The sequence below is a fragment of the Catharus ustulatus genome, chromosome 14, assembly GCF_009819885.2.
Source record: "Catharus ustulatus isolate bCatUst1 chromosome 14, bCatUst1.pri.v2, whole genome shotgun sequence".
NCBI lineage: Eukaryota > Metazoa > Chordata > Aves > Passeriformes > Turdidae > Catharus > Catharus ustulatus.
Window position 1 is genome coordinate 13,611,430 of NC_046234.1, and position 26,565 is coordinate 13,637,994.

General features: G+C 44.6%; 1 protein-coding gene across 2 annotated transcripts in view; it reads right to left on the reverse strand.

The window, feature by feature from the left end:
- Positions 1–4,501: 4,501 nt before the first annotated feature.
- Positions 4,502–26,565, reverse strand: part of GPC4 (glypican 4) — a 66,720-nt gene continuing 44,656 nt past the window's right edge. For both annotated transcript variants that reach the window (XM_033072628.2, XM_033072629.2), the window contains exons 4-9: positions 16,741–16,906; positions 10,928–11,058; positions 10,576–10,722; positions 10,042–10,178; positions 7,695–7,870; positions 4,502–6,903 (exon numbers count right to left, since the gene is read on the reverse strand). In XM_033072628.2, the coding sequence (XP_032928519.1) occupies positions 6,695–6,903; positions 7,695–7,870; positions 10,042–10,178; positions 10,576–10,722; positions 10,928–11,058; positions 16,741–16,906 (966 nt within the window). In that variant the 3' untranslated portion in view covers positions 4,502–6,694. The remainder of the gene's footprint in view (positions 6,904–7,694; positions 7,871–10,041; positions 10,179–10,575; positions 10,723–10,927; positions 11,059–16,740; positions 16,907–26,565) is intronic.

A 26,565-nucleotide genomic window follows, 5' to 3' on the forward strand; every position in this document is an offset into this window, starting at 1 on the left:
ATCCGAAGAATTTAACAATCAATAAAGAGTGATCACGTTTTTGGGTTTTCCCCCTCAAATTTGGATTGTTTTTTTTCTATGAGAAAAACAAAGGAAGAAGGTTGTGACACACCAGCCAGTCTCCACTTGCCCTAAAACATGAAAGGCCCTGGAGCCACTCAGAAGTCATCACCTTGTCCCATTCTGAGAGGTATTTTACCTGAAGCACTCTCCTGGAACGCAGCACGGTCTGTTGGGACACAGCAAATTCAGAGCAAACAACAAATCCCTCAGGACTGCTCAAGTGAGAGCCTCTTAGTCCCTCACTCCACTATCCTTTTATAACGGTGCCCAGCTTCTCACCTGCAAATAAGGCAGGATGGCTGCTCACCCAAAATCAGAGGGGTGGTGTGAAGACACATTAGGTGAGAAACTGCCTCCAGAGCCCTGCCACACAGGAAATCATATATTTAGGATATATAGCTCCAATGCAAACACACTCTGATATGAGGATGCAAATGAAGGCAGCCATTAAAAAAACAAAAAAACAAAAAACAACTCTTGGTTAAATCAGAATTATCTTTCAGCCGCAGGAATCCAGTGCACATGTACCTGTGACCTTGCTTCCATTAAAGAGCCCCTGGAAATGCAGCTGCACCTCCTGTCCATGTCAGTGAAATGCCTCTTGTGGACTTCACTGTCCTCAGATCTGTCTTGCACAAGACAGCAAGCAGTGTGTGGTAGTGGCATGGGGGAAATGGCTGAACGTGTAAAACAATTAGCTTTAAAAATGTACCATTCCGGCTATTGTTTCAGTGTCCTGTCCCTGGGGATCCTCAGCATTACTGTATTATTGGTGATGCTAAATGGGGTTTTCAACAAAGCTGGGCTGAAGGCTCATGAATGCCAAAACAGCATTTCAACCCATTAAACTTCACAGACGAAACAATTTCTTCTAAAAATAATCATCAGCTCTTCCCACCAGAAAAAATAAAAGTCTGGCCAATTCCTACTGTGCCAAGTTTTCAGGCAGGCCTGATTTTTATGGCTGAGCTTATTAAGCTCTGAAGAAAAGCAGGTTAATAATGGAAACAAGCAACAGAGCCGAGTTGTAGGTGAAGAGAAGCCACCCTTCACAACAGAGCTGCCAGGAGCTGCTGGCAAACCCATTCCACCTTGCTAATCCTCAATTTTCCCGTTCAGACCAAAAGATGTCTTAGCTCCTGCTAACATCCTTGCCATTATGTTGATGCAAATACAGTCACGAGGCAATTACCAGCCCAGCCAAGGGCCAGCCATTGTGGGGCTGACAATAGCTTGTCAGAGGAGAAACAAATACCCTCAACCTTCTCCAAGATTTTAAGTCTCATTAGTATAAATCAGTAACCCAATTAATGAGGGGTTTAGCATATTGATTTGCATCGGATTACAGGAATTAATGACACACGTGGGGGGAGACAGTGTGGCAGGACACTGGGGAGATGAGCAGCTATGTAGGGGATTTTTATTGCTGCAGAACACAAATGAGGGGCACAGGCACCCCAAATTTTGAGACAGGGATGAAGCTGCTCCCACTCAGCTCCTGTGAAACCATCAGGGAGACAGACATTACCTGGCTGTTAAAATGAATCATAGACTCGTTAAGATTGGGAAAGAATATTAAGTCCAACCCTTTACCTAGGAATGCCAGGTCCACCACTAAACCATGTCAATGACTAACAAGTGGAGCAGAGTTGTTGATGCTTTTAAAATCAAAACTGTTTTGGCAGTTGCAGCAATCTCTGGCTGGTGTTGAGTGGAAATGGCTTGCAAGGGAGACCACCAAGGTCCATGGGTGAGACACACTCCACTCTGCTCCTGCTGGGACACAGGGAATGCATGAGGGGAACCACCACAAAGAGCAAAGGTTTGGGAAAAAGGAGCCAGGGCAGCAAGGAACCACAGGGCCAAATCTCAGTGAGCAGGCCAAAACCCGAAAGGATCTCCTTTTTGTCAAGGCAGAGCAGGTCCAGGGAGGAAAAACACCCCCAGCAGTTACCCAGCCAACAGCACAGGGACAGCAACCAGAGAAGGCAACACCACATCAGGATGTGCCATCAGCATCCCCCCAGAACCTTCTGGGTTCAGCAAAAGCCTCTTTGCCACAGCTGCCTGCTCCTCCTGCACCCAGCTGTGTCCCCAGCTGTGTCCCCAGCTGCGCCAGGCTGTCCAGCCCCTGGTATCATGAAAAGGACAGCTCTCCAGAGAAGAGGGACAAAGGACCGGCCGTGCCCAGGATGCCTTCCCTTCCTCCCGGGGCAGGCAGCCCCTCCTTGCTCCAGCAGTTATAAAAGGGCTCTCGATCCATCTAATCCATTAGATACAAATTACAGCAATTTGAGCACACTTAACCTAGAATTACAGCAAGCCCATAAAGAGCTGTGTCTTCCCAGGCAATTTACACTGCTACAAGCGATCAAACAAACCACAGCAGAGGATTAAGCAACAAGAAAAGCAAACCAAACCCAGAAAACCTGATTCCTGAAACAGCATTATCAAGAAATGAAACTATTACTATGGTTAGTTCACACTCAGGTGGTCCTAAAACCACCACTATTGCATCATCTCTAACCAATCTGTGTTCTCCAGATATCTTAAACCATTAAATCCATGCAATTTGGAAGATGCCATGAAGCACAGCACACTTCACCATTTGGAATCAGGATTGCAGTGTTTCTGCATCAATTTTCACCTCCTTCTACACATTTTTATACGTATTTTTAAATTACCACCATTCATAGAGAACATTCTGAGGTAGAGAAGCAGCAGAGATCAGGCAATCCTCCTGCCAGCCTGGCCAGAACTGCAATGCTGGCTTACAAACCATTGCAGGTAGGTGTCCCCTGGCCATCACATCTGGCAGGGACACGGCAGTTATCCCAGCTGTGCTTACATGGAAAAAGAAAGCCATCAGCATTAAGAAAACCCCAAAAGCTCAAGTAACTTCCCTCCAATAAACAGATGGATTTACCTAGGCTCCAATTTCCTGCAGCAGCAATGCCCACCAGCTTACACACACCCCGCAATCCTTGGTTCTCAGGGCCCCCAGGATGCTCCAGGCTTGTCTGTGCTGGCAGGATCTGGGTGTCTGCCACTCCAGGGTGTGGAGATGTGCCAGTGGCATGGGCTTTCCCAGGGACAAGAGAAAATGCCATGGTTTTGTGCTGGCAAGTGAAGGGCACAAGCAGCAGCTGTCACTGATCTGGTTACGGCTCTCACCCATGGGGGACACTGCTACATTAGCCCAGTGGGCTGCACGAAGGAGGGAAGAGGGTGACTGTGAGAAAGGTGACAAAAGGGCTGGTAGTTACTGTAGGACACATGAATAGTAAAGGCATCCAACAGATAGAAGGGATTTTTATGTGCCATGCTCTGAGATACCCAACACCAATGTGATGATGAGGAAGGAGCCAGGACCAAACCAGAGGGCTGCCTTGGTCCAGCCAGGCATCTATCAAAGCCATTATGGGATGGTGATGGAATAGCACAATCTCGTATAAGAAATGACCACTGTTCTGAGAGGTTGCACCCTCCAGAACTAATACATCACCTTGCCTGTGAGGACAAACCCAGGTAGGCTGAGCCAGGAGGAGAAGAGCAGGACCCTGCCCTGGAGTGTGGTAAGACTCCTCTTGTTGCTCTGGCCATTTGTCCTGACTTGGGGGGCACCAACACAACAAAAATGAAATGAGACACTCTGATCACAGTCCCATTACATGCTCTCCTTTTCCCCCTCCACGTGTCACCTGTGAAGCCATTTCAGGACAGGCACTGAGCTGTTAAAACAGGTCCTATTAAGAGCTGGATCTTTTCATTCCAGTGCTTTGGGAGACAGCACCTCCCATGCTGCCAAGGACACCTTTCTGCTTCATTTTGCATTTGAGTGCACTTACCAGCTCCATTAACTTTAATAATTAATTTTATATATGGGAATTTTTCTTTAAATCATGCTCATAACGGCACTGGTTATGTGGAAAAAATAACCCAAAAAACATCTGAAAGGAGCACATGCCTTCCCTGAAGTGAGCAGCATGTCTCATCCCTACCCGTATGGTTTAGTTTACAAGCTCATGTCAGAGAGCCAACTTCACACACAAACACAAAATAAAAGCAGGAACACAACTTTTGATCGTCCTACATTGATGTTTACTCTTGTTTCCTGCAGCCCCAGGTGACAAATTCGTGCTTTATACACTGGAAGTCTCTTGTGCTATTTACGACGTCAACTGGACAGACTTAAAACTGTCGGGAGGTCTTTGCATCGGTGGCTTGTACCAAACTGAGGAATAATAATTAGTGAGCAATTAGCTGTAAAACGATAAATATAAATTCAGAAGTGTTTTTGCTTTCTGAGCAGAAGTGCTCAAAACCAGGAGAATTGACAAGCAGCTTTCTTACATATGAACACTTACATCAAGAAGGGAAACGTTGGAGCAGGCAGCCGCTCAGAACATAAGGGCTTTTGTTCCACCAATCTCAGAGCTCTGAAGAAGTTTTATTTTTTTTATTCTTTTTTTCTTCATTTAACTCTGCTGGCCTGCCAGCTGGGTATGAGCCAGAAGGGTTATCCAGTCAGACCTTACCGCGATGTATTTACAATGGTAGTGCATCTAAGGTTTGTTTATTTCGGGATTAAAATTCAAATGGCTAGAACCATTTAAATAATTAAAGGGCAATCAGAAAATGCCATGAAACCAAACAAATCAGGAAAAGTCATGGAAACCATCAGCAATATTTAATTCAGAAATTCTCTTTGTTAGGGAACTTTGCTGAAAGAAAACAGCTGGATGTAGTTCAACCCTCTAAATTAAAAACAATCTAACAAGGTCTATAGGGATAACTCTTTCAGCTACATATTGGAGACCAGATTCACTTCTACCAAGTAAATGCAATAGCACTCAAAGCTAGAAAGGAAATTCCTCAGAACTGAGGTAGTTTCTAAGTATCAGCACATTTTCCAATTCCTCGCAAGGCAACTTAGCTATTTACAATCCATTTTTTCCCACACATAAATTTAGAATTTTTTCAATTTTATGGTTCCATGATTTATTTTCTAGAGAAAAATAATCTAGCCAGAATATCCCTAACTCTACTAACATCATGTTTTAATAAATAACTGGCTACTTCTAGTAAAATTAAGCCTCCAGGATTATTTATACCAGCCAAGAATACTGTCTTTATAGCTTTGCAAAAATTTGGTGTGAAAATAAAGTTGAGTATAATGCTGACCCTGAGCTAACAAGTAATTAATGCTTCAATATAAAAATAGAAACTTATCCTTTATGATACAAGGGTGGAATAGAGCAAACCTTTTCTCTCTGGATTGCTCTCCTGGCCAGATCCAGGCATCCAGCCAGACCTAAAGGCTGCCCAAAGCAGGAAGAGACGTGCAGAGTAATTCTGAATCTTTCCAAAGACATTGCTTTTGCTAAACTCTAAAAAATTATTTCATCTCTTTTCTTAAAAATATACATTTCTTTTATTCATGAGTTGCTGTTCACCACAACATTGTTCCAACTCCAATAGCACAGGTAGAGAGAGGATGGTGTCCCAGGTAGTGCTGAAAAGCTCCAGGTGCTGGGCACCAGCTCCCAGGAAACCAAACACACCCAAGATGAGGCATCTTCAGCCCTGCCAGCTCCTGCTTCCATGTACCTGCAACAGTGCCTGCTCCTTCTCTTTTGCCCCCATCAGAGAGGAAATAAAACTCTTGCAAAAACAAACCAAACCCTTCCCCACCTGCCCTCCCACAGCATTCCTTAAAACCAGAACCGAAACGGTTAAAAATTCAATCCAGCATTCACCTAACAAACGTGCAGACAAGACACACGTTGGCATTTGGATCTGTGAGACGACAAGCTGTTTCCAACTGAACAAGTTTAATGCCTCATTCCCATGGGGGATGCACGTTGGGAACTGACCCACAGGAGTTACAGCCAATTGCAAGGATCCCGGGGAACAAAGGACAACTCTTCTCAGCGTCTGCAGAATGGGAATTCTCTGTAGTCCCTTCCAATTTAACCAGACCTCCTGTAAAGCAAGCACAACCTGCTCCTGGCATGGATGCCCTACACAATCGGGGCCCTTGGCATGATGACCAGTTCTGCCTTCACCTTCTGTTTCACCGCATAATAAAGACAAATGACTTCCACTTCTCTCCAGATAAGGCAACTAACATAATGTGGATAAATGGGAAGTTAACTACATGAAACATTTTCTGCTTGTTGGGCAATTATTTTTTTCCTCATAAGATAACATGATAAATAAAACCTGCTTCTGTACAGATATTTCTCGTTTCAGAAACACATACTTGTTAAAGGCCAAGAGAAGACCCTGGGGTTTTTGTTTTCATAAGAAATACAGTAAAAGAAAAAAAAAAGTGATAAAGACACAAATGCAGAGCTAACTACAGGCTTGTATATACATTTTTGTTATCCACCTCTAACATGGATTCTTGGTGAACGGGACAGACTGGTACTTCCCATTCCTGTTATTCCCAGGATAGCAAGGGAAAAAAAAATAAATCAGTATCTTAAAACCAGTGGCAACATAGTAAAAACTGTACACTGTTGTCCATTAACTTAAAAAGCAAAGTCTCTAGATGGTATAAAAGTGAAAGCAGGTGCCTTCTACCTTTGATAATAAAAGTCTTTTCCCCTCCCCCTATGCTGCACAATTATCTCCATTGTCTTTGCATGGCCAAGAACAAAATGCTAAGGAGCAAGGCTGCTTGTGATAGGCCGCTTGTGGTGGCAGCAGAAGTGTTCACAGCCTTGTCGCTCTTGTTGGAGTTCCCGGTGACCTCGGTGGCGTTGAACTCGAACTCCGGGGAGCACTGCTGGAGCTCGCAGCCGCTGCCGCTCTCCTCCCCGCTGCTCTCCTCACCTGGGGAAACAAACACACCTGTGTGCTCCTCTGCTGGCTGCACAACAGCAGGGGAAAGGAAAGACTGGGGCTGTTCTGGTGTTTATGAGAGGGAAGCCTGGGTCACCAGTTAATGTGATTTCTGTGTGCAATCATCACATCTGGCAATGGGGGCAGCCCAGAAAGTCAACCACATCCTGGGCTGCACCAAAAGCACTCTGAGCAACAGGTCAAAGGAGAGGATTCACCCCCTTCACTCTCCTCATGAGACTTGCACCCAGCTCTGAGGCCCCCAGCACAGAAAGGATCTGCTGGAGGGAATCCAGAGTACACTGAAGTACTCAGAGGCTGGAACACCTTTTGTGTGAGGACAGACTGAGAGAGCTGGGATTGTTGCATTATGACGAGGGGTAATGGTTTTAAACTAAAAGAAAGGAGATTTAGATTTGATATAAGGAAGAAACAGTTTTATGCTGAGTGTGGTGAAACACTGTGGCACAGGCTGCCCAGAGTAGTGGTAGGTTCCCCGTGTCTGGAAAGACTCAAGGTCAGGGTGGTTGTATGCAGTAGATGAAGTCCCAGCTCTTTGCAGGGGTGTTGGACTAGATGACCTTTAAAGGTTCCTCCTAAGCCAAGCTGTTCTGTGGCTTTGTGGGAACACCCCTCCTCACACAGGCTGGCGGAGGCTGGTTCCCACCCTCTTCACTAACACGCTTACCCACAGCTGAAGCTTAACCAGCTACCCGTGTTAGCATGAAATCCAATTAAAAGGGAAAAAAGAAAAAGCAAAAGGCAAACAACAGCAAACATACTTATGTCAATGAAGTCGACGTCGTTCCCACTGTAGGCATTCTTCAGCTTGTTGGTCATCACCCGCAGAGCCATGATTTGCCGGCGAATCACCATGTCTGGCTTGGTAATGTCGACTTCAACCTCTGGGTTATTCACTTGACTTGCTAAGCCATTTCCAGTCACTGCAAAGTCATACCTGAAAAGAAACAACTGCTGCTGGTACCAGAGCTGCAGCTCAGCAGGGTCCCCTGCTGAAGGATGGCACCATGGGAGCTCTGCAATGCCATTCCTGCTTTCAGTCTGGGTGATATTCTGAGCCCAGCAGCAACTTTCCACATGCTAAACCTCACACAGCCCCTCTTAGCCCATCTCCCTTCCCTGCAATCTCTGCAGCATGTGGAATGAAGCACTGTTTTCATTTACACTGTGCTACAAGAGCAGGGAAATGACAATTTTCTCCCCAGCTTGAAAAGAAAAGGAAGATCTGGGGTTCATATTAATAATGGCTTTCAACAGCATAAATCAGCTCGCTGCAGGCTACAGAGCAATACAAGGTGCTGAGATGCCTTGATGCCAGTAAGATGACACTTTTGGGAACACAACCTTCCAGACCATAGTTATCCCACAGAAACCTATAGTAGCTGTTGTAGGCAAGAGAGTCATTCTGGCTTTGAGTAATGCACCTTAACCATCAAGCTGGGATGTTGAATGTGTGCTTCTCACCACACAGACGTGAGATGCAATTTCCCTAATGACCCCAGCAGGAGACACATCTGTGATGCTGAAGATGAGATCCTGTAGCCCCACACATCAGAGAAGGGGAGAGCCAAGATGCTCAGCTTCAGAAGGTGTACATGCTCAGGTCTGAACACATGTACAGCCTCCTGGTCTAAAAGAGAGACTGAGCAACAAAACCCAACAGAATACATCTCCTGACACAGATGTTTGGAGTATCATCTTACACAGCAGCAAAAGGACACATTCCCCTTCCCTCCAACTAACTGCCTTGCTAGAAAGATCAGTTTAACAGAAGAAAACATTACTTTCCATAGTTATGATGCCAACATCAGTATCACAAGAGAGAAAAGCCTTTAGCACAGTCTATTGATCCTGGACACCAGGCAGTGAGATGCAAGCATACTCTGAAGAGCATGCTCAAATCCTGTCCTATGTATGGGAATGACAATGATGGTGATAATTGATGGTGACAGTTTTGTTATTATTTGTGATCAATTTTACATGTTTCAAAGAAGTCTAAGACCAAAGTGTGCAAGACTACCAAACTTCTACCTTATTGGAGTCATGGACAAAATAATAAAGCAAATTATCTGGCTCAACCCACATGGGATATCAAGTCTGCCCTGTCTCCTTGCCAAGTCTCCATCTCTCCCCTCAACATTGGTGCCCCTGCACACACTGGAGTATCTGCTATGAAAAGCCCCTAAAAGCTGCTGATAAACAAGATTTCAGGAGGCAGAGCCATTTCTTGTCACATACACCCAAAACATTGCCCTAGCAAAGCATGGCAGAGTTTTAAGGCACACATAAAACAATGCAAAAGTTATCAGGTCTAGCTTAGTGCTTTGCCCAAAACTATCAAGGGCAGAAACTGCTATTACTTAGAAAAACTGCTGGAAAACCCCAGACAATGCCTTTTTTTTTTTTTTTTTAATAGAACATCTTGGATTGTGATTATTTCCTCAGTAAGCAAACAGAAAAAAAAAAAGAGAAACTTTCATTTCCAAAATAAAAAGTTGAACAGTTACATAAACCATATGACAGAAAAACTCTGGCTTACTCATGTGTTGGCAATTTCTTCCTTAAAAGAAAAAAAATGAGTTTCAAATTTTTTTTTCCATAAAAAATGTGAATGAAATCACTGGCCCCCTTGTGCCACTGGAGTGGCAGAAGGAGTGGAGAAGGTCTCCACCCTCCATCACCCCTGCCCTTGCTCAACAAAACCAGTTCCTGGTGGAAACATCAACTGGGGACACTGGGGCAACACAGTCAGACAACACAAGCACCTCTGCTCTGTGGCTGGGATACAGGATTTTGTACAGATCATCTCCCCACTTCCACAAAGAGCTAGTAAGGGGCTTAGGTCCAAGGAGAGATGACCTATTATTTGGGTATCTACATTCTGTTCCCTCCTTTAAAAGCAAACCCCACATAGAGCTTGGATAACACTTTGGTGTTACATTCCAGCTCTCCCATCTATACAAACAAAAGGGGTAATGGCAGCAGCCTGTCTGGGGGCAAGCTGGGATCACTTCTGTAGGAGGAAAGGGCTCAGAAAGAGAGTGAGGACACAGGGAAAGTCTGGAGTGAGAGGGAAAGGGTTAACCAGGGGCAGCAGCATCACCAAACCTGCTCTTGGCGCTCCCATTCCAGCACTCATTCTCATTGACAGTGCCTACAGACATCTTTTCATCATTGCAAATGTTGCCAGGGAGAGATGACCAAAATTTTTTGGCTTGTTTCAGCTTCTCTTTCACATCAGTAACCTATTAAATAAGAAAAAAAGGAACACAAGACATAATCCAGAATACCAAACGCTCAGTAGAAGTGAAGTTGGGAAGGTATTTTTTATCACAACAGACGTGTACAGGCCAGATCTTCAGGCTGTGAGTTTTGATGGTTGATTTACTTTTTTAATACAAAATGAAACACTGCTCTTCAAACACATATTATTCATAAGCCAAGCTTTTAACACAGGCACTTCTCTGACACAGAAGGGCTGAGGTAATTAATGTCTGGAGCTATGGGCAGATTACACCCCTTAGAGAGTTTTAAGGCAGCCAAGGAATATTAAGGAAGCCTATCAATTAAAAATGGTAAATTACACACTGTGGTACCCGAGTGTGAAGCACCTGTGTGGCACCAGCAGGACCAGGCACTCACCAGTCGGTCCAAGCTCGTGCCAGCAGCTGTTGTTGGTCGCTCCTCTGGGTTGTAGGGTCTGAAACGAGCACTGAAACCACTTTCAGAGACAGAGCGAGCACTCCGGCCTTGGGCAAGTGTTTTTGGCTGGCCACATCCCTGGAAAACCTACGTGAGAGAAGGAAAGGATTCTATTAAATAAGAGGTCACAAGAGCCTCCCTTTTCCAGGCTCCAATGCAGCCCCTGCCCAAAGTATTACATTAGCTTTATATATACTTGAAAGGTCATTCAAGAAAAAAACATATTGACAAGAATAGGGAAATAAAACACATTAAATAGAAAAATCCCAATGTGTCCTCTTGGCCCATTTACCTTCTGAGACACCTGCATGCTGTTCTCCTGCATGTTCATGATTGCATCTGAAATTTTCACATCAATGGGGTCCATGACAGACTCAATGTTGAAAGGTCCCTCTAGCCTCTCTGCTACCAGCAGCATCGAATCTAACAGAGAGAGAGAAAAACAAAGGTTTGTAATGGAGGAGAATCTAACACACAGAGAGAAAAATGAAGGTTTTAACCGGAGGAGCTTCAGGAATAAGAGTTAAGAAGGATAACAGTTTGAGCACACAGGCATTAACCACTGCAGCGTCACCTCTGACCAGCACACATCTCCAGGAAACATTTTGCTCAGTTCCCAGAGCCTACACCTTCACCAGGCACTTGGAGGCTGCCAGCACCAAACCACAGGCTCATGTACATCAAAAGCCATCACAGCCTGCCAACAGCAGCCTGTAATCAGCTCCTCCCATCAGAACAAGCATTACTAACACTCTCCTTTCCATGCTCGTTTATTAAAGGTTGCCTTGTGTCATTTGTTTTTCAAGACTGTTTTCAAAGCCATCAGCTTCCTCATGCTGGTCTTGAGCACAAGGCACCAACATGCAAGGGTCCAAGAGAATCCTTGATACCATCTTTCCCTTATGGATAGCTACAGGCTTTTTCCTGCCTGGGGAAGCCAAGGGATTGCAACTCCTAGCATTACATGGACCATTTGCACGAGGGAGGGAGTCTGTGTGAGAGCAGGGTGAATGCTGTGCACTCATGATGTATTTGGCACATCTCTGAGCAAGGGGAGATGCAAAGTCTCTCAGCCAACACTGTGTCACCCCTCCTGTGCTGACATGCACGTCCTCATCAAATGCACCATTAAACACAGCAGCTACTGGACCATCCACTACTTCCTCTGGGAAATTATTACTGGCATTAAGGCTTTCACCCTGCACTGCATTTAAGCCCTCTCTCTGGTTCTCCCCTACAAGGTGCCTTCAGGAATACACCTGGGACTAAGCTCTTGCCTCTTCTCACCCATCACAACCTTAATTTACAGTTTTCACTGTGGTCCCTCAACCCCAAAGCATTTGCTGGTCTCCTCTCCTGCATCACTTCATGATGCTCTGCCACAAACTCATCTTGTTCCAGTTGCATGTAATTCTTCAATTTTTCCTAGCATGAGTGATGAGGACAGAACAGCCCCTCTGGCCCCAAGGAGCTCCTCCCTGCTCCTAAGATATGCCTGGTCTCTTCCATTAACAAGAAATGGGTGTTTCACACTCAGTCTATTAATCTTTCTCATGACATTCATCCTCCTCCTAAGTGCACAAGGTACTTTGCACAAACAGAAAACTTCTGTGGGCTCTGGCTATCTGTTAAAGCCCTATACAGAAACTCTACATACTGAACAGTTTAGTAATAATTCTGCCTTAGTGCCCAAGTCCTGCTAAATAAACTACTTTAAAAAAACCACAAATGATGAAAAATATGCAACTAAGCTATTTGAGTATGTAAAGTTATTATTATTATTAATAAAAATAACAACAACAACAATAATAACCCAACACCATAACCCCCAATATGAACTGCAGATGCAGATCCACTTTTTACAGAAAACTGAATATTCTAAAGATGTACTGGGTGCTAGCTAAAGGACTATCATTCAGTTAACCCCCTCTCACTGGCTCAGCTCCACCAAGGTGTGGGTGTTTAGGGAGTGAGCTCAGGAGGAGCTGGAGGCCCCAGGAAAGGCCCTCACTCTGCAGGCATACACCACCAGCATCAGTGACAAGAGCTCTTGCAGGGCATGGCTGGAATTTCACCATCAGGGACTACAAACAGGTCTGAACTAAATGCATTTAAAAAAAAAAAAAAGGAAAAAAAAAAGAGGGGGGGAAGGAGACGGTAATAACAAATGAAACAAAGAGTCTTAGACTGTATTGTGGTGGGCTCCAATAAAGTGATGCTTCAAATCTCTGAGTAATGACTGCTAGCATGAATATACCATTGTGCCGGAGGAGAGAAAAATGCTTTTGATGTGCCACCAAATGGAGACTTTTGTAAACAAGTGGAGCACAACTTAAATGTGTTCATCATTGTCAAAGCTTTTGGGGTTTTTCACGCGCATAAAGAACATCCCGGTGCAGCGTGCAGGAAGCCGCTCATTTCAAATAAAAATATTATGAATAGACAGATAACAAAACACACAAAATGCACAGGTTTTTTTGTTTTGGTTTGGTTTCTTTTTTTTTAAAGAAAAATCATTCCATTTTGTAACTACTTAATTCTCTGAGTGGCCAGGAAAGGCCACAGATCAATAAAGTGTTTGTGAAAGACTGAAAGGAAACATAAACCCCAATTCTTCTGGCTGTTTGGCATCTTTGTAAACTTTGAGCCGGGCAGGCCATCCACAAGACCATGGGAATGTAGAGCGAATTGGGTCCTTTGTTAGCAGGGGTGCCATGGCGTTCCATGTATCACAGCCCAGGAATGCAGCCTCTGCTTTGACTGCCGATAGAGAAAATGCATTCGGCCTCCAGCAGAGCTGCCAAAGCTGGCGAGAAAAGATAAGGAAAGTAGTAATTGGAGTTGGGATTGATACTGGCAAGGAACGCTATAAGAAATAAACTTTCATTAGAAAGGGCTGGGGCTGAGGGTGGGGGGGCTCTGCCTCATCCACAGTTTTGATTTGGGAGGCATCCTGCAAACCTTTACCTCCCTGCAGGAGCTGGCTGGTGTCCCCAGAGCAGTGGTGGCAGCAGTGGTTCCCTCTGGCAGCCCAGTCTGATGTTGCTAAGGCTGGCTGGGGTTCAGGGCACCGCTGCCCGCAGGAGGGGAGGCTCCTGCTCCAGCAACCAACCTTCTGAGCAACTCATCTCCCAGAAAGATCTCCCATTATGGGGAGGAGAGAGGAGTTGATTACAAATAATAATTATTTGCCCCAGCTCTTGTGCAAAGTAAATGATATTTATAAGCCACGGTGAGGTGGATCAGCTTTGCTTCACAAAAAAAAAAACCAACTCTTGTCAGCGTGAAAAATGTACCTGGGCCATGTATTGGAAACACACAGCACGACAAAGACTGTCTCTCCTCCCTGTGATGGGGAGGTAGAAGTGGATTTAGGTGAAAAAAAAAACCAACCAAGACACACCATCTAGCACCATCCCTTAAAGACCCTTTTCCTCTTGCATACATTTGTCCTTGCTACTGGCATTGAGACAATCCTTGGCAACAAAGCACCTCGCTCTCATGAAGGAAAGCAATTCTTTCTCATTGTGCCACCAATAATCAGAAACCCACATCTTCAGCCTCACTGTCTGACTTGAAGAACAAAAGGCAGTTTTCAGACTTAACCCCAAGATCTGATTTAAAAGGGGAAGGAAGGAGGGGGAAGACCTTGACCATTCATTAACAACAATCTTTTTTTTTTTTTTTTTAGCTGGGGAAAAAAATTCTTTGCACACAAAGTAGTACTCCAGATATGTATATGGAGCCTGAATTCGACATCTTTGAGCAGAGTAAACCTTTGTGAAGAAAAAAAAATCATGAAAAGGCACTGGAGATTAACACTGTTCATTCAGGAAAGCTCCAACCCCCCAACAGCCTGTTTGAAACAAAGTATACCCCTGTCTAATTGGTGTACAATTGTGTCAGGAATAGAGGGAGAAATAATTTAGATAGTTAAAGGGGAGAAAAGAGTACAATTCAGTCATTATTTCATACTCCTCAGTTTTAAATGGTACTATGGAGACATAAGGAATTACAAAGTCTTCTTGTCTCAAAAAACCTACAAACTTTACATCCCAGCTTTACATAATTGACTTACTTATAGACCGTATTTCACATGCACCCACACTCATACAGACTTGCAGCACTTGCTACAAGTTCTCTGATTTAACTATTTTTAAATTGATTTGATAGGTTCAAAATCTGCTTTTGACTTGTAATAAATCATTGCCATAACTTGGCACTTAAACCCACAATGCAAAATCTCATTGAGACCATGGAGGTGGGTTTTTGGGATTCTGTGAGGTGGTTAGGAGGGAATTTTTGGGGTGTTATTTCTTTAATTATTTAAACCTTTAAACACACACACAAGATATTTGTGGCATATGCCCTGCCCTAAACATCAGATATATTTAATTTAATTTGTCTCAAGTGGCAAACTCAGAGAGAAACCAAAGTCTGGAACATAACCAGCACCTGTTCCCTTATTAAATTGGCTAAAGAAAGCACAGCTTAAGTTTTCTGTATCTGTACTCCACTGCAACCATCAACTCAGAGTGCAAGAAACCAAGCAAATACTGCCAATAAATGTAATGAAGCTTAATACCATACTTAAGTAATGAGTGGGCAAGAAGCCCTTTGGGGAGGAAGCACTGCAAGAAGAAGGCTTTGCTTCCAACCTGGAATCACATGTATTTATTTTGTCTTGTTTAATAATCTTAATTATTGCAGGCAGTCCCTGATCAGTCTCGTGTGACAGGGCTCGCCGGTTTTCCCCAAGGTTCGTTTTTAGCTGCATACCACCTACAGCAATTAGCTGCTTGTGCTTTTGTCTGTTTTCTGGCATTATGCCCTTCCCTTTCATGGGATTCTTCTTTTCTACTTGGACTAGATGTTTGCAAGTCTCCTGGCTTTGAGCTATTTCAGCAACAATTGTAGTTGAAATACTTAATATTCTCATGAGAAAGACGGCTGTGAGGACTGGGGGGTGGGGTGTCAGCCTCCCAGAGAATGACTTGGAAACCCAACTTAGTGTCACATTTAGCTCCCTATATGGAATATACACACAAAAAAAATGCCTTCTGAAAGAACACCCTGCACACATTCAGTTGGCATGGGCAGCGAAGTGAAAATCCAGTGCACAAAACACAGGAAAACAAGTTCTAAGACATAAGTGTAGCCTGAAATGTCAGCTAGCAGAAATTTCAATTTTTTTAAATCTTGCAACTTAGTGAAAAAGAAATATTTTCTTTCTAACAATCTTTTTTTTTTTTTTCCCATGAGTGGAATGGGAAGAGTATCACAGCTTTTTCAGTAGCAGCAGATACACGTGCACTTCATCACACATCAACCAGAGTAAAGTGACTGCTCCAAAGGATGCTTGATCACAGATAAATCAAACCTCCTGGAAAAGCAGCACAAATGAAAACATTTAACATTATCTACTTCCTGTGCCCCAAAATATGATGCACTGCCAATTCTGATGAGCTTTGACCCAAGGTAGAATTTACCATTTCAGTCAAAATTTTATGTATTGAATGATACAGAACAGAAATAACAAACAGGAGGAAGAGGATGCAAAAGCACTCGCACAGTGTCACGCAAGACCTGCTGTCATTGCAAAAGGATGGTGGCCGAGCACCAAATGAGCTGTTTAGAAAACAGATTCACACATGTCCCATTCAATTTTTTAGTGTAAAATCCAGGTCTACAGCTCTTTCCAAAGCTCTTCATGGCTGGCAAGCAGACTCCCAGGTTGCTGAAGGAGAAAACTGACTTCAGGAAGGACAGCTGTATGGTGACAAGGCATAAGTAGCATAAAAAAAACCAGCTTGCACACATTCTTGGTCCAGCAAGAAGAAACATTCCAACCCTACAAGCCCATGCCACCTCTATCCTCCTAAATCTTACTGCAACAAAACTCACCAGCACAACATTCTCATTTATTTAGAGGTTAATGTGAATGGCAAAAGGTGTGCTGCACACAGAGGTGTGGAAGTAAAAGATACCCATCACAGGTACCTGAAAAACCTGCTACAGCTCAGCACAGCCACTCTCAATGCTATTCAGATGAGGGACACAGTATCAGTGCACACTTACATGCAGTTTTAACCCATATTGCCTTACCCATAAAGATATTCCACTCAGCATCCAAGTCCCCTTGGTTGGCCAAGCAGCCTCTCATGACATTAAAGCAGTAGTTGTAGCAGGGCTTCACTGACACCAGACCTCGGCAGTGTGGGCAGTACATCATCTTCAGCAGCGCGCGCGTACCCTGCGGCGTGGGGTTCACCTTTAGGAGAGAAAAAGACAAAAGAACAAGAAAATTAGACCCCAGTCACTGAAGCCAAAAACTCCACACATACACCCCAAGGTGCATGGGACAGAGATGTGCAGAAGAGATGCAGAGGTGTCAGCCATCGCTGTCTAGTTCCTGCTTATGTGGTCCAGAGATCTGGGGAACAGATTGAAGGGGTCTGGTTCACTACCTTGGGTGTACCTGCCATTCCAGGGGGCACAGACAGTGCCCATCACTGCAAATCATTGTTTGCACCATGCACTGCACCCTGTATGATGTGGGACCACCCCCACCAAGGGCTGCAAGGCCAAGTACCCCAAGGCAGCACTCAAACTCAGGGAAGGCAGCAGAATGCATCCAAGTCAAAAGATGTCACACAAGACTGCACTCTCTGAGCCCTGCAAACACATACAGAAGATGATGATGCTGCGATTTTTCAGGGAAAAGTGGGATGTCAAGATGGGATGTCTGACATGATCCCTGTACCAAACCCACCAGGAGCATGCCCTCCTCCTTGCGGGCTGTGGCTCTTCCTGGACAATTGCCCAGCAGGGCTCTCCAGCTCTTTTATATCACATTCAAGTCCCTCAACACAACATTTACATGACAGATACCTGGGTTCATTTATACTCAGCACTCATCCCGCTCAGTAACACCATTCCCCACATCCAAAGGAGGTGGCAGCTACAACCCTGCAGCTGAGGACAAGCTGGGAAGACCCTCAAAGCCACTGTGCAGCCGCTGGGCGTGCGAGTGGAGCTGTCTGCAGCAGGCACGTCACCTCAACAGGGCTGTTTTCCAAAGTGACTCATGGTCATTCATGTTTGATTCACCCTCTGGCCCAGCTTCAAAACATTCATTGAAACCATTTCCATCCAGCCAGTCCAAGGAGCATTAGCTCCATCCTGACCACATGGTGGGTCCATCTGAAGCACTGAACAGAGAAGCTCCCTCAAGAGCAAGTTTAAGTGTTAATTAGTCACACATGAAAATAGAAAATTAAGATGCAATCAAAGATACACTGACATAACAGAAGTGGTGTTTTGAACAATGCACCTGGGACTCCTTGCAAGGCATTCAGGGAAGTGCTCTAAAGAGGCTGTGATCCAAGACCATGCTGGAAGAGACACAAAACATCCCTGAGAAAGAGCAAAGTCCCTCAACACAAACAGCTGGAGATGTGGATGGCCTTCACATGTCACCTGCTGAAGGTCTGGAAACTGACTTCATGGCAGAGAGGACAACAGGACTAAGTGAAATTGAGTGTACATGAGGAAGATCTGGTACTACACATATGCTGAGGACCTCACTATTGCCCATCTCAGTGTGAGGATTAAGCCTAATCTTCGGTGCAAAAACTTGTTGACAACCCCTGAAACTAGGAGGCAACAGATTTTAACAAAAACAAACCAGAAAAGAAAAAGCATTACATAATCAGACCAGCTTTGTTAAGAACATCAGCAAATTCTTAAACCCTCTTTCCTTATGGGAAGAGATGACAGATAAAGATCTGCTGTGTTTCTGACAACTCCAGAAAAACCACGGCTTGTCTTCAGCAGGCAAGTAAACTGGTTAGAGAGACAGGACAATTTTCTGCAGCTGATGTAGCTCAGCACTGGATTTTGGCTGGCCAGCAATGTTCATCAGACAGCACTTTACCCTTCTTTTGTCCACAAAGAGCCTGTTTGGCTGAGGAAAAGGAGAATCCATGTAGAAAGCTGTTTGTGGTGGCTGTGGAATCTGATTCAGATGCTCCACAGCATATACACATTTTATATTATATATATATTTGGAAGGCACAGTGGGAGCAGGAGCCCCAGCAGAAGGCTCCCTATTGGGACAGCATGGCTTTAAAATGAGAGCTGGATCAAATACTAAGAGCTCAAGCAACAGAAACCAGCTAAATCAGATGATTTATAGTTGGAAAACTGGAAACAGACAAATGTAAAGGTATCATCTGCTATCCAGATGGTGCAGTCCTTGCACAACAAAAAAGGGGCAGGGGGAACTAAATAACATCTCACACCCAGAGACAAGAGCTCTGAAGGATGCTCAGGTTTAGTAGTTTAGCTGTTTCTCTGATAAAAATCCCTTCCTGTGTCACTCAGTTGTAGGTGACAGGACTTCCATGCCAAGTCCAGAGGCTTATCAGTTGATCCTGGCCATCCTAGCACTGTTAGCCCTCAAAGGAGTGCTCTGCATCCTCCTCAGGAAGAACAATTAGGAAAATGTTGATAGCGCGAGCCAGGTGCTAGAGCAGTTTGAAGTGGAATGAGGAGCAGGAGGATTCCCCAACCCTACTGAGGAAAGCTGCAGCTTTCTGAAGGGGATTGCATGGCAGCATTCTGCAAAAACCCACCCTCAGAGCCGTGACCCAGGAGGCCCCTGCCCGTCTTAGGTTCCCACCTCGCCCTACGAGTGCCGAGCGGCTGCAGCCCTGCAGCATCGCCCACTTTGATATTCCATAGGGGTTGATCTTTACGAATCCCAGCAGATGCAGGGGAAACTGAAGCTGCTTTCCTGCATTCCACAGCAGGCAATATGCAATGGTCACTTGGATCAGGTCCTTTGAGCAAAGACACGGGTGATTTTAAAAACAAGAGAAGTTTTGCTTCCTTCCCCACCCAGGTTAGAGTCCTGCACAGAGCTGAGCAGAGGGTGATCACAAAGGGATGATGGAAAAGACAAACACCAGCCTGCACTGATTCCCTGCTAGTGATAGATGCAATCCATGGGGAAGCTGCTAACGTGCAATACAGTTGCAGACGAAGAAGACAATGAGCAAATTCATCAGTCTAGAATTGGCATTTTATGGTGTCAAAAAGCAACAGGAAGGCACAGAGATCACTCTAAGGGAGAGTTTTAGGGAACTATGAGCAATTACACCTCGTTACAACAGTGATAAATGCTTAACTGCTGAGTATCACTGCAAAGAGAACTTTAACCCCTGGCACAGGCTCTTTCCCCGTGCAGACCAGCTCTGGCTCTGTCAGTGGGGTGTGCCATATGTTGCACTGGCAATTCTTCACAAGCTTTTAATGCTGGCCCTGCCACGCCAGGTGCAAGCTCTTAAAACGCCATTGTATGTAACAGTAAACCCAGATATGCTTTGTTCTGGGGTTGTGTTTATCTTGGAAAGCAACTCAAGTTCATTCAAACTGTACTCTAGAATGACCCTCAAAACCAAGTAATCTCCTTTCTAATAAAGCAGAGTACCAAAGAAAGCTTTATTTGCTGGAGGGGATTTACTCTGGTAGATTTAGCCCAGGTAGTAGTAGCTGCAGTGCCCATACCCCATAAAAGCTTCTGACAGAAGTAAATGCACTCCAGTCCTTTCCTTTTATCTTGTGAAATTTATTTCCTTTCCATGGCGTTCCACGCCACTGCAGCAATCCATCACCCTGTGGTTTCATCATGTAAATTACGATTTGTCCATATCTATACGCTTTGTCAAATGTGAAGATTAAAAGCTGCTAACAGATGTGTTTTGGCACCAATCTTCATATCGAACTTGCTCCTTAAAAATACAGATTTGCACACAATTCACAGAAATTAAGTGAAAAGTAAACAACTCAGGGCTTAATGCAAACATTTCCTATGACATTTGTTGGGGTAATGTCTCAATTTTTATTGACTGGTGCAGGTAAAATCACGTTCCTGTAAAAATGACATGCTTTTGGCATAATAAAACCTGGTTTTTCTTGGTACCTCGTCATACCCATCCCATTTCAGAGTTTCACATGAGGGAAACTGTTACACCCCCAGCCTTTTCCAACTTGCTGGCAATTGCAGCTGGATGCATTCCACTGGTAGAAACATCAGCACTGAAGTACACACCTATGAAGCGCAATTGCCTTATTCACAGGCTACCACAAAACCACCAAAACTCAAGATAAACTGATCTGTGCAAGCAGATAAAGTTCAGAGAAGCAACCAGATTCTTTTTCATCTCCTTCTCAAGGCAAGAAATAGCTGAGGAAGGATGACAGAGCTTCAACCATGGACAGTCCTGTAGGGAGCTCCCACCAGCTGTCAGACAGCCAGAGCTACATTACATTCTCTCATTCTACCCTCAAGTTAACATTAAGAATGTTAATAATAACATTTAAAATCCTGTCAGCTTTAATAACTATTTATAATAACACTGATAACTCAGGCTTTCTTATTTTCCATGCTTGCACAACAACAGCGTTACCATGCCAGCAGCACAGCTGCCAGAAAACATAAAAATCCAACAGTTTGAAAATAAATGTAGTGAAATCATTTTTGTTTTATACTGTGTTTTCTTTGAAAAAAAAATTATGAACGTACTGGTTAAAAAACTGAAGGAGTAACTTCTCAGTGATATGGAAAGATGATTTCAAAAACATACTCTGAAGCTGCCTGTGAGATGCTCTAGGTGACCAGTCATCTTAGACAGTGAGTTGCCATTGAGTTTTGGGACCAACACAACCCTACTTGCATCATCTTTTCCTTCTCCCAGTGTTGTGCAAGAACATCATTTTGGCACACGCTGGGCCTGACGTCCAGCTCACTGTGAGGCAGAACATCACTTGGGAGGCTCCTGGTTTGCTTCCCCACCCCAAATATTCCAATGAAAGTGTTTTGGAATTAATTACGTATTTAACCAATTTTGCTGGCCTGGCGCTAGAACATTAATAATTTAGACAGCATCTGGTTCAACCACAGATTTAGGCCTCTGAGGTCTTGCATAAGGGAACACATTTAGGAGTGATTTTGGGAACTGCACAATTCTGTCTCAACACTTGCTACCCACAGCGTGTCTGCTGCAGCGTTATCTCGTGCAAGGCAAAGTTCAAGAGTACATTTCTGCTCAATTCCCTGCTTACAGTGTGCTCCCCTCCTCCAGATGTGTCAGTGCTGGGAGGAAAAGCAGAGCTCCTGAGAATCCCACCACCAGGCACTAGAGCTGCTCAGTCTTAACATTCACATGCCTGTCTTCCCCAACAGCAGCCCCAGGCCACGAAGGGCATGGGGGAGCTCAGAGTGCCAGCCAGGTGCATGCTTCTCCTTCTGAACACTTCCACAGCAGAGCCAGGCTCAGCACTCCTGCTCATGGTGCCCCTTGGGACCAAAGGGCCTTTCACACCAAGCCTGTTCTCTGTAGGAACAAGCCTCTCCCTGCCTCACACACCAAGGATCATGAGGAGGGTTCCATTTGTTTAATGAGCAAAGCAGCAGTGACATTTATTTGGGCATCTACAACCAAAACCATCCTTAATTATCCCTCACATTGTTTTCAAAATTAGCAGCAGAACCACAGTGCAGGGCAGAGAAAGAAAAAGCCAAAACCATGCCAGTGGACTGAAGTACTCCTGCATGACACCATCGGCTCCAAATCCAGAGTCCTATCCACGCACTCCCAGCCCTAAATCTGAGCTGACTGCTGCTCCAGCGTGCTTTGAAGGCCTAGCACAGGCCCTCAGATGGCTGGAACTGAGGCAGATGCAGCCACATTCTTGGCAGGTCTTCTCAGGGTCATCTTTGATGTGGAGAAGTGCTTGGTATTGTTTTCTGCATTGATGTTTGCCCCTGGTATGTGGAAGGAAATGTCCTTGCGCATGGCAGCCCCTTGGTCTGACCCTCGGCTTGCAACCTGCTGCCAGGACAGCACAGCCTCTTTGGAGGTCTCTCTGCTACACACTAAAAGGGCTCCTTATCTCCTCTGGCTGTTTCTTAGTTACCCACATAGCACAAGTGTTGTCCCTCCGTCCCTTCCCAATGCATGCAAGCAACATATTCCATTTCTGTCACTTCCCCAGCAAGGCTGGCTCTTACCCGAGCAAGATATTGCAGCCTTTGGACATGGGAACATGAAATTCTTTCTGAAAGAGGATTACAGTCACATTCCCCTAAAGTCAAACCAAGGGCAAAAACTGCACACAGGGAGGTCGGCTCTCTGACTAAACTTTTAGATCCTCAAATGGTAATTACAAGGGGCACAACTTTTACCAAAACCAGATCTCAGTGCCCTACTATTTGTGATGACATAGGCTTCAGTTCCTATACATTCATTGTTTTATTATTTTCATCACTGCTTCTCCTAAGTCAATGGCTGTTCCACATTCAGCACCCATGCCAGAAATGACATGAGACACAGTTCAGGTTGCTCATGCACACCAGCAGGTCAGCCAACAGCTCCAACTTGTGCTCCACAGGTACCACATTCAAGATGAGACAGCTCAAAGCAAAAGGGGGTAAAAAGTCACTGGGCTCTCACTCCAGCTTTGGAGCACTTGTGGGAAGGTAATCACCTGTACCCCCTCTGCAATTCTCTTCATAAGTAATTTGAAGAAAAATCCCTCCTTGGCTGCTACCATTAGACTTCATTAGGGCAGAAATGCCAATACAAAGAAAGCTGAATACTGAATGCCAATACAAAGAAACCTTCTCCACCCACTGGGAACACCTCCAGCAGCCTCCTCTTGGTTGCTGATGTCACCAGAGGAATGGCAGATGAGGAAGTAGGTATAATCTTCATGTAAAATCACATTATTTCATATGGCTCACTACTGTCTCCAAACTAAACACCATTTCTTGCATACAACTTTCAAGCTGCTGCCTTTCTCAGGGTTCCCAACAATAGGCTGGAAGACTCTTTCCAGCAGTCCAGATGCTTTGGTGGCTTTCAGCACACAAATGCACGTTGAGGAGGTGACCTGAGAGCCTCCTGAGCTCCCAGCAGTTCTGCCTCCAATTATAGGGCACAAGGGCAAGAGGAAAAAGTGGTAAAAGAAACCCAAAGCAACAGTTTAACAGCATATATTTCCTGGGGGCTCCAGAAAACTCTCATCACCACTGCCAAGTGCAGAAGGTGACACCCACACATCCTGGTCTGCAGAGAGATGGTGACACAGAGACAGGGATTCAGTGCTGGGTGGCTGCATGCTTCAGCCTTCATGTGCCTCTGCTGCTGACCTTCAGCCAGACCTCCCCTCCCAGCTCCTCCTGACCTACAAGATGCTGCCAAGGAGCCAAGCCCTTGATTTCACTTCTTCCCTCACAAGCAGGCACCTTCACCCCATACCTGCAGCTGACCTGCACCCTACAAGCCCCAGTGCACTTGGCCCTCAGAGGCATCACAACCCTCAACCAGGCTGTGGGTTTAATGCCATGCAATTGTGGGAACATCTCAGCAGCCTCAGAACTGCCCAGTTACAGGTTCTCATCCTTTTTCAGTCACTCATGGCTCTGGCTTGTACTTGCTCCTTTCTTCCAGCCCTTTTCCAGTCCTTTTTTCCAGGGCAGGAAATGTGACTGCTGGCAGCAATTTAACCTGGTTGACTTCAGGGCTTGTCCAGGGCTAAGTAGCAGGAGAGTGATTAGGGGACAGGCAGATTCCATCTCCTGAAGGCAGGGGCAGGAAGGTCAGGGAGAAAGCACCCAGCACCAGCACAGGACAGAGAGAAGCCCCTTGCAGCCAGCCTCAAAGGTGAGCACATCTATACAGGCAGAAACAGCACCCTGTACAGATCTGCTGTTCAGAACAGATCTAGAAAATATTGTACTTTTTGGGTCCAAAGAAGGGAGTTTGAGGGATGAAGACTTAAGCATTGAAATTGTGAGGTTTAGACAGTTGAAAAAAGTCTGTGCTTTCTCTCAAAACCATACAGCTTTCTCTCTGTTGTGTATTTCAGCACAGTGGTACAGCTTTTGATCCATTCAAGGCTGAATTTATTTTCTAGCATTTTAGCTCAGAAATCAAGCATATTTGCAGCTTTTCAGTATTCTCTCTTCTTTTATCCCTTTATTCCCAAATTCATGCAAGAACAATATCCTTCTACATGCAACTCCCTAGAGAAGATGTAAAAATACCTAGGATCATTAAAAAGCCATCAAGGCCATAGTACTGTAGAGTACTCTTTGCTCTCCTGATAGTGTCCCAGGAAAGTACACAGCTGGGCCTTGCAGTAGTTTGCATTTCTCCTCCTGAAGATTTTCAATTAAACATTTTTAACTTACTTGTCACAAAGCACATTGAAAGTAAAACTAATTTGCATTCCTCTGGACATTTTTTCATAAAGAAGAATGAAGATTTATCCCCCAAGTTAATCCCTGGTATAAGCAGTCATTCCACTACAACTCCTGAGTAAAAATAATAACGAAGAAAAGTCAACGGAGTCATTACATAGAGCTCAGCAAAGCCAGGCTAATCTGTATGTAATGTGGGAAGCCCCAAAACACAACCACAGAGCAGCAGGAATAAAAACATCAGCTTTTAAACTCACATCTAGGATTTCCCATTGTGTCTTGCAGAAACACCATGTTAGATTCCCACTGAATGAGATTAAAACCCTACAGAAAAGATTATTATTCCTTCTACTGCTGCAACTAAAGCTTAGGTATTCAACAGCAAAGACTTTTGTTACTGCTTGGAAAAGTCAATCTGTTGTAGGATTTCCAGTGCAAGTTGTGAAACTGAAGTGGAAAGTAGAGCAACTGTGATTGTCCACGGCACGTGAGCTATTTCTGCAGCTGCATGGGACTCTGGGTAGCTTTCCACACTCCAGCAATTAATTCTAGGGTTGAAGGCAACTCTACACTCAAGGATCTTCAAAAGGGAAAGAGAAATCACGACGCCACCTCGGGTTCACGACTGATTCGTAACAGATGCAGGACCGTAGCCCTTGTGGTTCTGTGTCAAGTCTGGAGACGTTTTGATGAATTCTGAGCAGATGGAGCATAAACACAATCCCTCACCCATGCACATTTACTGCCTATCAAGTAATTGCACTGTACAGGGGCTTAATGGCCAGACCTCCCACCCGAATATTTCATCCACACTCTACAGCAGTGAAAACCCCATCCCCTGACCACAAGAGCTGCCACACAGCCACAAAACAAGAGCCACCAAATCTGAAACCCCAACCAAGAGTCAGCAGGCTTGGCCAGTGGCCTGGCACAGAGACAAGACACTTCGTCTGCCACCACCCCTCCCACCAGGACAGCATTCCTGAGGCTGAAAGGTTTTGTGATCTCCTAAGAGTGACCCCACATGTCACACACAGAGCTTCACACACCCATTCTCAACCAGCAGTACACCAATCTAACCTGAGAGTCATCTCTATTAGGTGAGGAGCCAAGGTGTCCAAGGACCTAAACCTGTCATTGCTAACTTACAACTCACTCCTGGAGTCTGGGTATTTTAGTTAAGCAACTCCTTCCCTGCTAATATTCTTTGCCCTTCCATACATGTTCTGCTCTATTGCCGGCTGTTTGCCTCATTTCTCTTCAAGAAAAATTAACATGGAAGCAGACTTCTTTTTTCCCCTATTCTCAAAGACAGTATTTTAATATTATCCCCATAAGTCAAAGAAATTTGAATGATTATCTCATTTAAGGATGCTGTTTGTGCTGCCTACAGAACTGTATACAGTTTTTTTTCCTTGGCATTTGGGGTGATTCAAACTCCTGCCTGCTCTTTCAGTCTCATGTTTTATTACTCTATAACCAGGTAGAGGGAAAGTAAACGTCTCTCTGCCCAATTAAATTATTACAATAAATCTTCCACAGCTCACAGGAAATGAGCTGAGTTTGTTAAAAGGAAATCACTAATATTTGTTATCTTACATAATCACTTCAAGGGGATTATTGACTGTTCCCTATACCATACAACTCAGACTAAAATTAAA